Raw genomic sequence first — 11474 nt, forward strand, 5'->3', positions numbered from 1 at the left:
TGCTGCACTCTGCGTGCTACAGTAATTTTAAAATTCACAGGTCAATCACCGTTTGCCGGTGTTTACCTTTTTCACGGTCAACTCTCTCTAGCTGCTGATTTTGGCTACCGCTTGCGGCTTGCCTTAGATAACGATAACGATCTATCAGTTTGCTGGAGATCGTTATCTCACCTGGCCACTGACAATGGTTCGGTGCTTACTATCTGATCTATCTGCAGGCCAGGTACACTGACACTGCAGATTACGCTTTATTCGCCGCGGTTACTGCTTTGCGCAGACAACCCGGAAATTACCCACACAGATACCAATAAATTACACAGCCGACCTTTGAGGTTTCGACTGTTAAATTCCTACGGTCCAATTTAAATTAAATTAATTTAATTGGCGAGGAAGCTCACCAGTGAGGAAGCTCACAATTGCGAGGAAGCTCGCTAAAATAAATTAACTAGGCCAGATCGGGAACGCTGACCTCCTTCGGCGTACCTTTGCGGTTCGACGCCTTTCAAAAACGGACCACTTTTTACCGAAAATTACCATCAAACTTTCCACCAATAATTTTCTGTTACATCGGGAAAATTAAAAGACACCGGTGGGCGCCATGTCGTGTATAAGCGTTCACGCCGGTTAAGGCTCCATGAACAATCTTTACTCTTCCACGCCTGTAATGTCAGTCGGTAGGCACTCGTACTCTCAAACTGTAACAGAAGAACTATGGTGGAAATAAGACGAATGAATCAGGAACACGGGAACTCAGGAATCCCTCAGGAACACGCTAACCACAACTTCCGGTCGTAAGTCCTGTGAGGATCGGCAAGAGCTAGGACGATTGTGTCACGAGCAAACCTGTATACTAAGCGATAATCCGGGAACGACTATGCACTTCCGTAGGAACAAGTATTGCTGTCTCTTTATCCAATACACATCACAGTTCACAACGCTAGGAAATTGTAATTAGAAAGCAGTCTCAGAAGTAAATCTCAGACTACTGATACCGATATTAGGCATCACAAGAACTTATATAGACTTCGCGTTATGACATCATATACATCGCTAGTAAAAGAGAACAGCAAATCACAGAAGAGATTGACTAGATTATCCGTTGTGTTGCAGGTGGAAGGCGGACAGTCAGCATCCAGTTCGTACATCCGGCGTATGATCCTACTCCCATACGTCAATAGAGCGAAGTTCTCCGGGTTCTTCACGAATCTTCCGGCCGACGAAACAAATCAATTCCGCGAAGACCGTTACGTTCCGCGCATCCCAAGTTTTTCGACTACCACAGGACGGAAAAGATAACCCGGCAACTGCCGGGAAACAGGACAAGAAATTTCTGCAGGGTTTATTCTCTGGATTCCTGTATTCTCCGTTGAGAAAGCGACTTGCTGTGTAGTTTTTCCAGAACCAGTTAAAACTGCTGTATAATGTAACTTTACAAACGTATGTAAACTGCCACCGTAATTTTGTTATCAATTGTTAAAAAATTTAGTGCTATATCGTGGAACATTTCTAACCGTACGAGTACATGCGTTTTCTTCCCAACGCCCCTGCGCTTCGTCTCGAACAACAGCCAGATTCAAACGGTGCATAAAAAATATCGTTGTTTGATTTCATATAAAAATTCTACCGCAATCGTATTTATTTGTTGAATTATGTACTTTTTCTGCAGGACGCATGGAAATGGCAAAATTTTATGCTATATACGGATATAAACGCATTTATTGTGTTGCAGACTTGAAAGTAGAAATCAATTGCATAATGCATCGTTTTGCTTGCCGCGTAGAGTGCCGTTGACCTTTAAGCGTCAAGGTCTTGTCCAGACTGCTACGAATATAAATTATTATGAGTGTCGTATTAATTATTACTGTTGCGTTACACTGTTGCAATTTGGGTCTTTATCAGCGCGTGTGCGCATAACAATAACTCGGGTTCAAACTCGTGGCATTAGCAAAGGCGGCAATAAATTCCGCAACTTGATGTCAGTTACAGCTGTACATGTGAAGCATGCGGCACTCGAGGATGGGCACTTTGTTTGCAAATAACAGTGATCGCACGTGGTGTGCCGGCGCATTATTGTTCCCTCGGTTCTGTTACTGTGCACTCAACAATGCAATATGGAAATGGGAGGTGCTTTATTGTTTACTGACAAAAACACCCGCGTACAAGCGAGAACAACCTCTAAAGGATAAAAATCATTTTAAATCCCGATCATTGCCGGACACAGTGCCAAGTATGAGCGCATACACTGCGAACGGCTGCTGCATGCTGACCATTGCCTAGAATACAAACAGAAAGAACAGACCAAAGCTTTCCGCCCACCGCCACCAGGTCCTATAATATAGATATTCAGACTGCAATGTATTGCCATAATATTTCCATTAAAGGTGAAAAGTAGTGTCACGGACTCACGACTGGTCGTCATCAAACTACGTGGAGCACTCCAGTACGACTTGTCCACGTCGAGTAATCCAGTAATTATTATACAGTACACAAAATTCGCTTTATGTAAATACAAATATTTATAAAAACTTATTCAGAATTATGTATGTATACTAGTATTTCTGTTTTATTGTTCTTACATTTTGTATTTCCGGTATTTTCTAGTAAGAGCAATAACTATCGTTTCTTCTGCTTCATGTAAACGCTTGTGGATAAATTTGTGCCACAGTTTCAAATCAGACCGCACGGTTACGCTTTGCAAAGCGATTTGACACACAAATGCATTTTGCCATTTACAGGTCAAACTTTCTGCAGGTTTGTTTGAAATTGCAATTGTATTTACTGCAACAAGGAAATACTATGCGAAGAATCCCAAGGTCGCACTCAATCGTTGCAGTCCCAGTACGCGAAACTGCGAGTGTATACATGTAACCTTTTACTGATCGCAGGTCAAAGACATTTGACGTACAAAAAAGTTATCACGTTCTACCTTCTGGATAAAAGAAGTAATTTGTAGCCGTAATGGATACATGCCACTTTGATAACTGTTTCTTTAATAACCATTTCGCAGGTTAATGTTAGGTGGGTGAACTTGTGTCAACGAATCGCTAAACATAATGCCTAATGCTTATACGAGTAATTAATCAACATGTTGCAAAGATATTGTTAAACGGAAAACCAATGGCTGAAGCCAAATATCTAAAATTTACATTAATTTTTTGAGTTAAGGGCCCAAAGAAAAACGCAGGAGGAAAACCGACGGTGCATAAATATTAAGTAAACCGTGAATGTTGCGGCAATGGGCAAACCTGCTATTCGCGAGTGACAATAATTATTAGTAAATCTTATGATCAGCCCTATCAATGACCGTCCGTAAGGGTTTTTTTGCATCCGTATTGAAGTCGGCAAAAGGGTAAACTGTTAAGTTCGCAGACGAAATGAATGACGTGAGTTCATCGACTAAATGTATCAAAAACAGGTGGTAATTAATGCATAATTTTGCATTATATGACCCACGTGTTCTCACCGCTAGCATTAGGTAACTGACATTGCGCTGTATCTGTAGGTGCTATCGTCTTCTGATGGTAGCGTATAAACATGCATCCTTAACTTCTGTTTTGTATTTGTGACCAAGAAACCTCCTCCAGCCTCTTGAAACAGCCTCTCGTTTTTTTTTGTATACTGCATCATGATGGCGAAAATTCTCACGTTTTGTCTAACGGTAAGAAAAAATTAATATTAATATCCGCCTTGAATTATATTGTGTTTACTGTTAGAAGTTACACTCTGCCACGTAATTTCTACGATGATACAATCACATATATTCTTATGTACTTATTTTCGAAAATCGTCAAAATAGGGCTGTAGGGCTACGCCATTCAGCCATGACTCTCTCTGCATTGCTACTTTATTAACTTGGGTACAATACTAATTAATACAGCAATAATACGTGTACAATAAATAACCTTTATCGTTTTCAGTATTAGCAGCAGTAGCAGCAGAGTTGTAGTGGTCACTGTCAACGGTATGGAATTAATAGGAAGTCGAAACGCTAAATGTGATCGCATTTCAATTTATTTTATTATCATACAGTTAATTGCATAATGCATAAGATCCGTTTATTCGTAACATACGGCACCTTTTTTTATTAATTTCGATGTTTGTTTTTGGTCTTACATAATATTATGGTTATTGCGGTAGAGCTGGTTACGCATAGCATCAGTGTATAACAAAAGCATTATCTCCATGTTAGGTTGTACTGGTGGTGGCTGAGCCTCCAAATGAGGAGCCCAGTTCATCGGCTGTTACCTTCCGCAATTATCAAACTGGCCATCCCCTAGTTGGCGTGGCCCGCGTAGCGTTGATTCCGTATGGAGAGTTTGTGACCCTTAAGTGCAAAATGGGCTTATCGGTGGGTGTACACGGTGCATGGTACGTGATGCTCGACGCCTTTGGATCCATCGAAACCGCTTCCTGCAAGCACTCGGACATCCCCGACAAGGATAAAATGTGCCCGGAGTCCCAAGAAAATGAGCCGGGACTCTGTAGACTGTACTCTCGGGATCCTTCTACTCATCCTTTGTGCAAGAGGCGCGGAGCGCAGATTGTCTACAGCTGCTATGACGGTACGGCAACACTGTACTGCATCCTCTTTTGCACATCCTAAGTCATTGTTCGTAAATATTTTCGTTAGCCACATAAACATTGAAAATTATGATTGTTCAATTCCAGCGAGGTTACGTCCTGCATCATTCAACCTAGAGTGGCACAAGTCCCAAGAGGGATGATAATTATACTGAACGCCCGTACACTGAACTTGAAGAGGACAAAGTAACAACATGGGGAATATCTTTTGAAGTGAAATCGGTTTATTCCTGTTTCTTTCTACTGCATGAACTTTGCATTTACTGCATTTCTGCGTGTCATTTGTCTTGTAATTATGTACATGAAGCTGAGACCGAAACAGTACGCTACCATGTACTACATACCAGACACCTGAAATACTGAAAAACCTGCAGTTTTGATATTTTCGCCGTTCTGTAGTCTTAAATTAACCAACTTGAAATAAGTGCACGCGCCGAAGGTTGCACAGATAATGTCGTTAACATCTCAGTCCTTATTAAGGGTAAAATGTTCATGTATGCCATAGTGGAAAATATGAATTATTAACCCGGCAAAGCCACGCTACTTTATTATATAAAAAGCTGACACCAGAAAGACGATGAATTTGCTGAGAAGCTCACTCATACTGAATGCAGGAAACATCATTCTGCTTCTACCGTAGTGGACAATGCATACTAGTACCACGCATCATGCATATGCACGCTGCAGATGGGATGGAATTTCTTCTCGCTTAAAAACAAAAATTTACATTTTAAAGTTAAAGGCACCCGGAAAAGCGTATGTCGAATGAAAATTTTGAAAATTTTTGTCTGGAAAGGGTCTCCTACATCCGTAATGCATTCGACAAAAGTGGCAACTGTTAACATGCAAAGTAAGTGATTTGGGTTCATATGTCAAATGTATCGGAAACAGGTGATATGTAAATACATAATTCTGCCATATATGAGCGATGGATGCTCGTGTATGCAGTATGTACGAGACCAATATTCCCCGCAGCTCGCTGGCATTTGTCAAAATCTGTTGTCCAATCGCTGTACGTTTAGGTGCAAAAGTCGCCCATAATAGAAAGAACATGTATCCTTCCCCTCTGCTACGCATAACTAGTTCTTCATTGCACTCTCCTTCAACTTTCGACCGAACTCATCGAAGCGTAACGGAGGTCCTGTATGTTCGACAATTATGGAAGATTAGATTCTTTTCTATTTCAACTTCAGTCAGTACACATATCCATAGCCAATAAGCCACCGCAGATTTACACGGTTTACACTGATTAAAATGATCGAATTACGAGAAAACATTGGAAAAAACTCGTAAACATTGAAAAAACATCCGAAATCGTTGCTGCTGCATTTCCTTTGACCTCCTCTAGACTCATTTACAAAAAGGCAATAGGCATTAGATCGAAGTTCTCCGGTTACTTTACGACTCTTCCCGTCGACGAAAGGGATTAGTTCCACGAAGGCCGTTCCAAATGTCCCAGGTGTTTCGACTGCCAGAGAATATTTTGATAACATAACTCAAATCCACAACGAAAGGTACTTCTGGCTGTAGCTTTCTTCAGCCCATTGCGCTGCAGTTCTTGCCATTATCGAGCTAGCGTGCACGTGAGACCGAGCCATAGTTTCCCAACATGTCGCATCCCATGCAATCGCTTTACCGTCGCGCACGGGGATAAAGGTCATACCATTATGAAAAATGTGGTGTCCGTCGATCACCGACACTACCAGATGCACAGATGTTCATTAGCCGTATATACTCGAGCCGCATTTAAACTGTGGCGTCCGGCCGTCGGATCGGCATCGGTCACCGGCAGGGTAACAACTCACGTCCTATGACAAACTGTGTAACAACTGCACTACAGGGAGCCACAGGAAGATAGGGGTGAATGAAGGATCCCATGTTTCCTTTGTTGTTTCTGCACCTCCTTGTAGCAGAACTGAAAAAACGCATCGCACCAGTTGAAACGTTTCTGCATTGTACCTGTAAGTTAAACTGCAGGAGCATATGTAGCGCTTTTACCGATCGCAAGTCAAAGCTATTTTAGCATCAAGATAAATTAATCGCGTTTCACCTTTCCGGATAACAGAATATGTCGTTGTTATAGCCGTAACAGATATACCGTACAAGAAACTGTAAAAGAAATCATTATCGAATTCTGTATTCGGTGGACTCGATATGAATACTTCTATTGGTCAACCCGACACAGCATACATTGCTGTGTGGTTACTGGCTGTTGACGGTACCGATTGCACTTCATCGATAAATACTCGTAATAATATTATAGATATAAATCTCGAAAATGTTTCTACTTATAAAATAGATATGTATCTCCGAAATTGATCACAGGATTACAGTTATTACAGTTTCATAAGTTTATACAGATATACTGGCGCGAAAAGCAATTCATACGGCGCGCTCTACCGTCTACCTTACGGTTAGTTTTGTCGCGAAACTCACAGAGCTCTTGGATAAAACTACTCGAGTAGAAGAATGGCACGCAGAGTACCATGCGTTTAAAATGCGTTGTCATTATTTCCAAAGCTCCTTTCCAGCCAGTGTAAAAGATTGCGGGTACCGGGTATCTTATACGTAATTAGCCGACGCGATTAAGGTTTTCACGTCGCACAGACTCAGAACAATACCGGTCAAAACTGCCCGCAAACAAATAATTTACAATTTACACTGTGGTGTACGCTTTACTTTGTAACAAACCGCAGAGCAACTCACTTCCGCAACGGATGCCATAGGTATCGAACGAATAGACCTACTGCAGAAATTCTGTGTCCTGTTTGCCGGTAGTTTCAAAAATCCCGGCGTAACGTGCCCCATGGCAAATTGGCATACTGTAGAAGTACTGGGTTCAATCGTCTATGGTTGTATAAAAAGCCTGCCCAAAAAATATCTACCATTAAAACTGAATTCGATTTTTAACGGATCATAACAGATTTCCCTTAGCCTTTGTTGGGTTCACTTTGTTAAAAAATGCTGCGAAAGGTGCTTATGCTGACCGTCACGGTAAGAAATCAGAAACGCTAATCATTTCAGTTTAGCAGTATTCCGTTCGTTGCACAATGTATAAAATACGTTACATATAACTATTTGTAGTAACTGTGTTTTATACCGTGTCACGCGATGATCGAAGTTAGTAGTTACTGTGGTAGTTCTGCTTGCGCATAAACAGTATAATATTATAAAAAATACGTTTCTGCCATTTTAGATTGCTTTGGTGGTGGCTGAACGTCCCGACGAGACGCCCAGCTCGCCGAAAGTGACGATCAACGATCACGACACCAGCGATGCCGGCGATTCCACAATTACCGGGGCCCGCGTGGCGCTGATTCCGGACGGAGAGTTTGTGACCGTTAAGTGCCAAAAGGGCAAATCGGTAGCTGTGCATGGCGCATGGTACGTGCTGTTGAATGAAGATGGAGCCACAGAAACCGATAACTGCAAGCACTCGGACGTCGACAACAAGATCGGACTGTGTTTAAAGACCAAACCAAATCAGCCGGGATTCTGTAAACTCCAAGCTCGGGATCCTTCGACTGATCCGGCATGCCAGAAACGCGGGCTGCAGATTGTCTACAGCTGTGAACTGATAGAATCATAATAATATCTATATGATGGTACGCTCGCGTTTTCATGGTGGAACCTAGCTAGAGTAGCACAAGTCCCAAGAGGGATGACACTGAACGCCCGTACACTGAACTTGAAGAGGACAAAGTAACAACATTGTGAATATCTTTTGAAGTGAAATCGGTTTATTCCTGTTTCTTTTCTACTGCAAAAACTTTGCATTTATTGCATTTCTGCGTGTCATTCGTCTTGTAACTGTGTACGTGAAGCTGATACCGAAACAATACGCTACCATGGCAAAATAAATCTGAGATTTTATGCCATGGCTATATGACCGTACTTGTACTGATTTGCTAAAATACGAGTACAGATACATAGTATATAATAATTATTACAAGGCATGGCCAAGTTAACCAATCATCAAACGAGACAGTCATAGCCAAATCATTCTTAAATGTTACTGTTAAAATTAATCAATGATGCTCAACAGCAATAGTCGTATTTTTCAGTTTAAAAGTTGAAACATCAAATAAATGTTATCGTTTATGTTAGCTGCATGAAAAACTAAAAAACATTTGATTTGTCAATAATTCCAGATATGGCACCTGCTGGTGACGCAGACCAAGCTCCTTTAGTACGAGTAACTACGCTGTGCGCCCGAATTTGAAGAGAAACCACTACAAGACGTACCCGTAATATTTCACATACTTCAGAAGTATATGATAATTATGACTATTAACCAAGTAACTGACCAATGTAAGGCCATTAGTTTGAAATCTTCGTAAGGCTTGCATGAAGTCATGCAGCTGAGTATCTGTAATTCCTAAACATGGTGATTTCTGAAAATGTTTTTTTTGCTACTGCGTACATTTTGATACCTGAATTTACTGTATTAAACTGAAGGTACATACTCGTGCTAACTACAAACCCCGAAAGAAAACAGTTCACGTTTTTAAAAAAGTGCGGTAAATAATGCTTACCGTGCTGCCATCTTAAATTAACGCTTTCGAACCAACGCACGCGTTGAAAATATTACGAATGGAGTTTTAAAAGCTCTTCGGGATCAAATGTTCTGGTATACCGGAACATATTAATTTAACATGAAGGCAATCTTTTTTTTTCCAGATTTCTAGTTTAAAGTTAAGGGCACAGGAAAAAACGAAGCAATAAGCAGTACAAATATCAAGTAAACCGTTATAGCGGCAACGGGCAAACAAAAAGTTCGCGATAGACATTAATTCCTGTTCTAGCTAACAACTAGCACTACAATCACTGTCGGTTGAGATTTCCTACATCCGTAATGATTCGGCGTAATAGCCAACTGTTAAGCTCGTACGCAAAATGAGTGATTTGAGTTCATCTGCTTAGTGCATCAAAAACCGGTGATAAATGCATAATTTTGAATTATGCGATTATTGAACGGCACGTGTACATACCGCTGGCATTATGCAACCAAAACAATTTCGTTGCCTGAACTTTTGACATTGCGATGTTTCCCAAGGTTCAAACGCCCTTTGATGTTGGTATATAAACATGATCATTACCTTCCGGTTTACCTTTTTAACTGAAATCTCTAGCTGGAACTTCCCTTAATTTTTTTTCCACAAAACCATGCTAGCAAAAACTCTTAATTTTTCCCTAGCGGTAAGACAAAATTAATATTATTCTCGAATTCTACTGGCTGTTTGAGCTTTACCACAATATTATTTCGACGACGATTTACTTATAGTTACAGTAACTTCGAAAATCACCGAATGACTTTTTGGGCTATGCCATTCAATTGCGCTTCTTTGTTACCGCTACTTTATTAACCTGGGCATTTTGTAATAATAGAATATCTTTTTTATAGTTGCTAACATTAGCAGCATTCGTATGTGCGAAGTTATACTGATCACTGTTAGCGGTAAGAAATTCAAAACGCTAAATGCAAATGTATGCTCTAATTTCACTTTATTTTGCCAATGTTCCGTTAATCAAAAAATCACATAATTCATTACATATGGTACCAATTTTTATAAGTTCAGATTTTATAGTGCTAAATACCGTTACTTCGGTAATGCTGGTTACGCAAAACGGCTGGCATACACGCTGTATAACAAATATATTGCTGCCATATTTTTAGGTAATTCTGGTGATAGCTGAGCTTCCAAACGAGGAGCCCAGTTCATCGGCTGTCATTCTCAGCAATCGTCAAACCGGCCACCCCTTAGTTGGCGTGGCCCGCGTAGCGCTGATTCCCTACGGGGAGTTTTTGACCGTTAAGTGCAAACCGAACCTATCGGTGGCTGTGCACGGTGCATGGTACGTCATGATGAACATCTTTGGAGCCGTGGAAACCGACAAATGCAAGCACTCGGACATCCCCAAAAAGGACAAACTGTGTCCACTGTCCCAACCAAATAAGCCGGGATTCTGTAGATTAGACTCTCGGGATCCGTCTACTAATCCTGTGTGCCAGAAGCGCGGGGTGCAAATCGTTTACAGCTGCTATAATCGTACGTTAACCACACTAATATACTAAAATAGTGGATCAATAGATACATGGCACAAAGCGTTATGATACTTTAGTCAAAAGAGACCTTAGTCAAATTATTCGTGAATTTTACTGAATTTTACTGGTAAAAGCTATCAATGATGCCAGTATTAGTTTTACGAGCTCGAGTACAATATTACAGCTTGTACGAATATTGTTAGAGCATATGAGTTGTAATGATCAGTGATGCTAGTATTACTTAGTTGTTGTGGCGAATATTATATATATTATTTAAGTTCAAAAGTGAAACGAGGGTGAACTGATAACGTTTCATATCCCTGCATACAAGGAAAATATTAAATTTAAGTGTTCATTTAAATTTTAATTGCCCATGCAGGGCAAAAAACCTTCCCTTTTGTACGACGCTGTTTACATAAGGTTTTACAATCTGTGTTAATTAAGCAGATTAAAAAATTAATATGATATTTTGTAAATTACAGATTTGTTACGTGACCAGGCTGACGCCTCCAAAATATCAGTGGAGTGGCACAAGGGGCTTTAATGACGACGCTGCACACCCGAACTGGATCAGGAAACCAGTTACCAGTGTACAGTCTGTACAACTGACCAGCGATGTGAGACAACTTGAAATCTTCGTAGTGCTTGGATGGAAATCATGGAGCCATGGAAGATTTTCCAAATCATTCTTATTATTTCTGTTGCTTTGTCTACTGCATCAGCTTTGCGTATGTTGTTCACCTTGTACATATGCAGCTCAGACGGAAACAGTGCACTGTCTTACCTTACCGGAAATGCTGTAAAATCTAAAACTGATGATCTTGCCGTTCTGCTGTCTTAAATTACT

At 40.7% G+C, this 11474-nt stretch overlaps 3 protein-coding genes across 3 annotated transcripts; all 3 read left to right on the forward strand.

Annotated features, from left to right (window-relative positions):
* Positions 1-3254: 3254 nt before the first annotated feature.
* Positions 3255-4943, forward strand: LOC129583435 (uncharacterized). The gene is made up of 4 exons (XM_055475232.1): positions 3255-3383; positions 3503-3658; positions 4190-4562; positions 4669-4943. Exons 2-4 carry the CDS (start codon positions 3626-3628, stop codon positions 4722-4724), a joined length of 462 nt encoding a protein of 153 aa, XP_055331207.1. The 5' UTR covers positions 3255-3383; positions 3503-3625; the 3' UTR covers positions 4725-4943.
* Positions 4944-7455: 2512 nt separating this feature from the next.
* LOC129583439 (uncharacterized) lies at positions 7456-8400 on the forward strand. Its single transcript, XM_055475237.1, has 2 exons — positions 7456-7575; positions 7778-8400. The coding sequence occupies exons 1-2, from the start codon at positions 7543-7545 to the stop codon at positions 8168-8170; spliced, it is 426 nt and encodes a 141-aa protein (XP_055331212.1). The 5' UTR covers positions 7456-7542; the 3' UTR covers positions 8171-8400.
* Positions 8401-9648: 1248 nt separating this feature from the next.
* On the forward strand, positions 9649-11456 carry LOC129583431 (uncharacterized). Its single transcript, XM_055475227.1, has 3 exons — positions 9649-9780; positions 10259-10631; positions 11110-11456. Exons 1-3 carry the CDS (start codon positions 9748-9750, stop codon positions 11169-11171), a joined length of 468 nt encoding a protein of 155 aa, XP_055331202.1. The 5' UTR covers positions 9649-9747; the 3' UTR covers positions 11172-11456.
* Positions 11457-11474: the final 18 nt, after the last annotated feature.

Source organism: Paramacrobiotus metropolitanus, unplaced genomic scaffold, assembly GCF_019649055.1.
Source record: "Paramacrobiotus metropolitanus isolate TYO unplaced genomic scaffold, Prichtersi_v1.0 Parri_scaffold0000010, whole genome shotgun sequence".
Taxonomy (NCBI): Eukaryota; Metazoa; Tardigrada; class Eutardigrada; order Parachela; family Macrobiotidae; genus Paramacrobiotus; species Paramacrobiotus metropolitanus.

Coding starts and splice junctions, on each gene's coding strand:
- LOC129583431 (XM_055475227.1), top strand. CDS start 9,748: ATGCTAGCAAAAACTCTTAATTTTTCCCTAGCG. Junction 9,781..10,258: donor CTCTTAATTTTTCCCTAGCG/GTAAGACAAAAT, acceptor CCATATTTTTAG/GTAATTCTGGTGATAGCTGA. Junction 10,632..11,109: donor CGTTTACAGCTGCTATAATC/GTACGTTAACCA, acceptor TGTAAATTACAG/ATTTGTTACGTGACCAGGCT.
- LOC129583439 (XM_055475237.1), top strand. CDS start 7,543: ATGCTGCGAAAGGTGCTTATGCTGACCGTCACG. Junction 7,576..7,777: donor TGCTTATGCTGACCGTCACG/GTAAGAAATCAG, acceptor CTGCCATTTTAG/ATTGCTTTGGTGGTGGCTGA.
- LOC129583435 (XM_055475232.1), top strand. CDS start 3,626: ATGATGGCGAAAATTCTCACGTTTTGTCTAACG. Junction 3,659..4,189: donor TTCTCACGTTTTGTCTAACG/GTAAGAAAAAAT, acceptor TCTCCATGTTAG/GTTGTACTGGTGGTGGCTGA. Junction 4,563..4,668: donor TGTCTACAGCTGCTATGACG/GTACGGCAACAC, acceptor GTTCAATTCCAG/CGAGGTTACGTCCTGCATCA.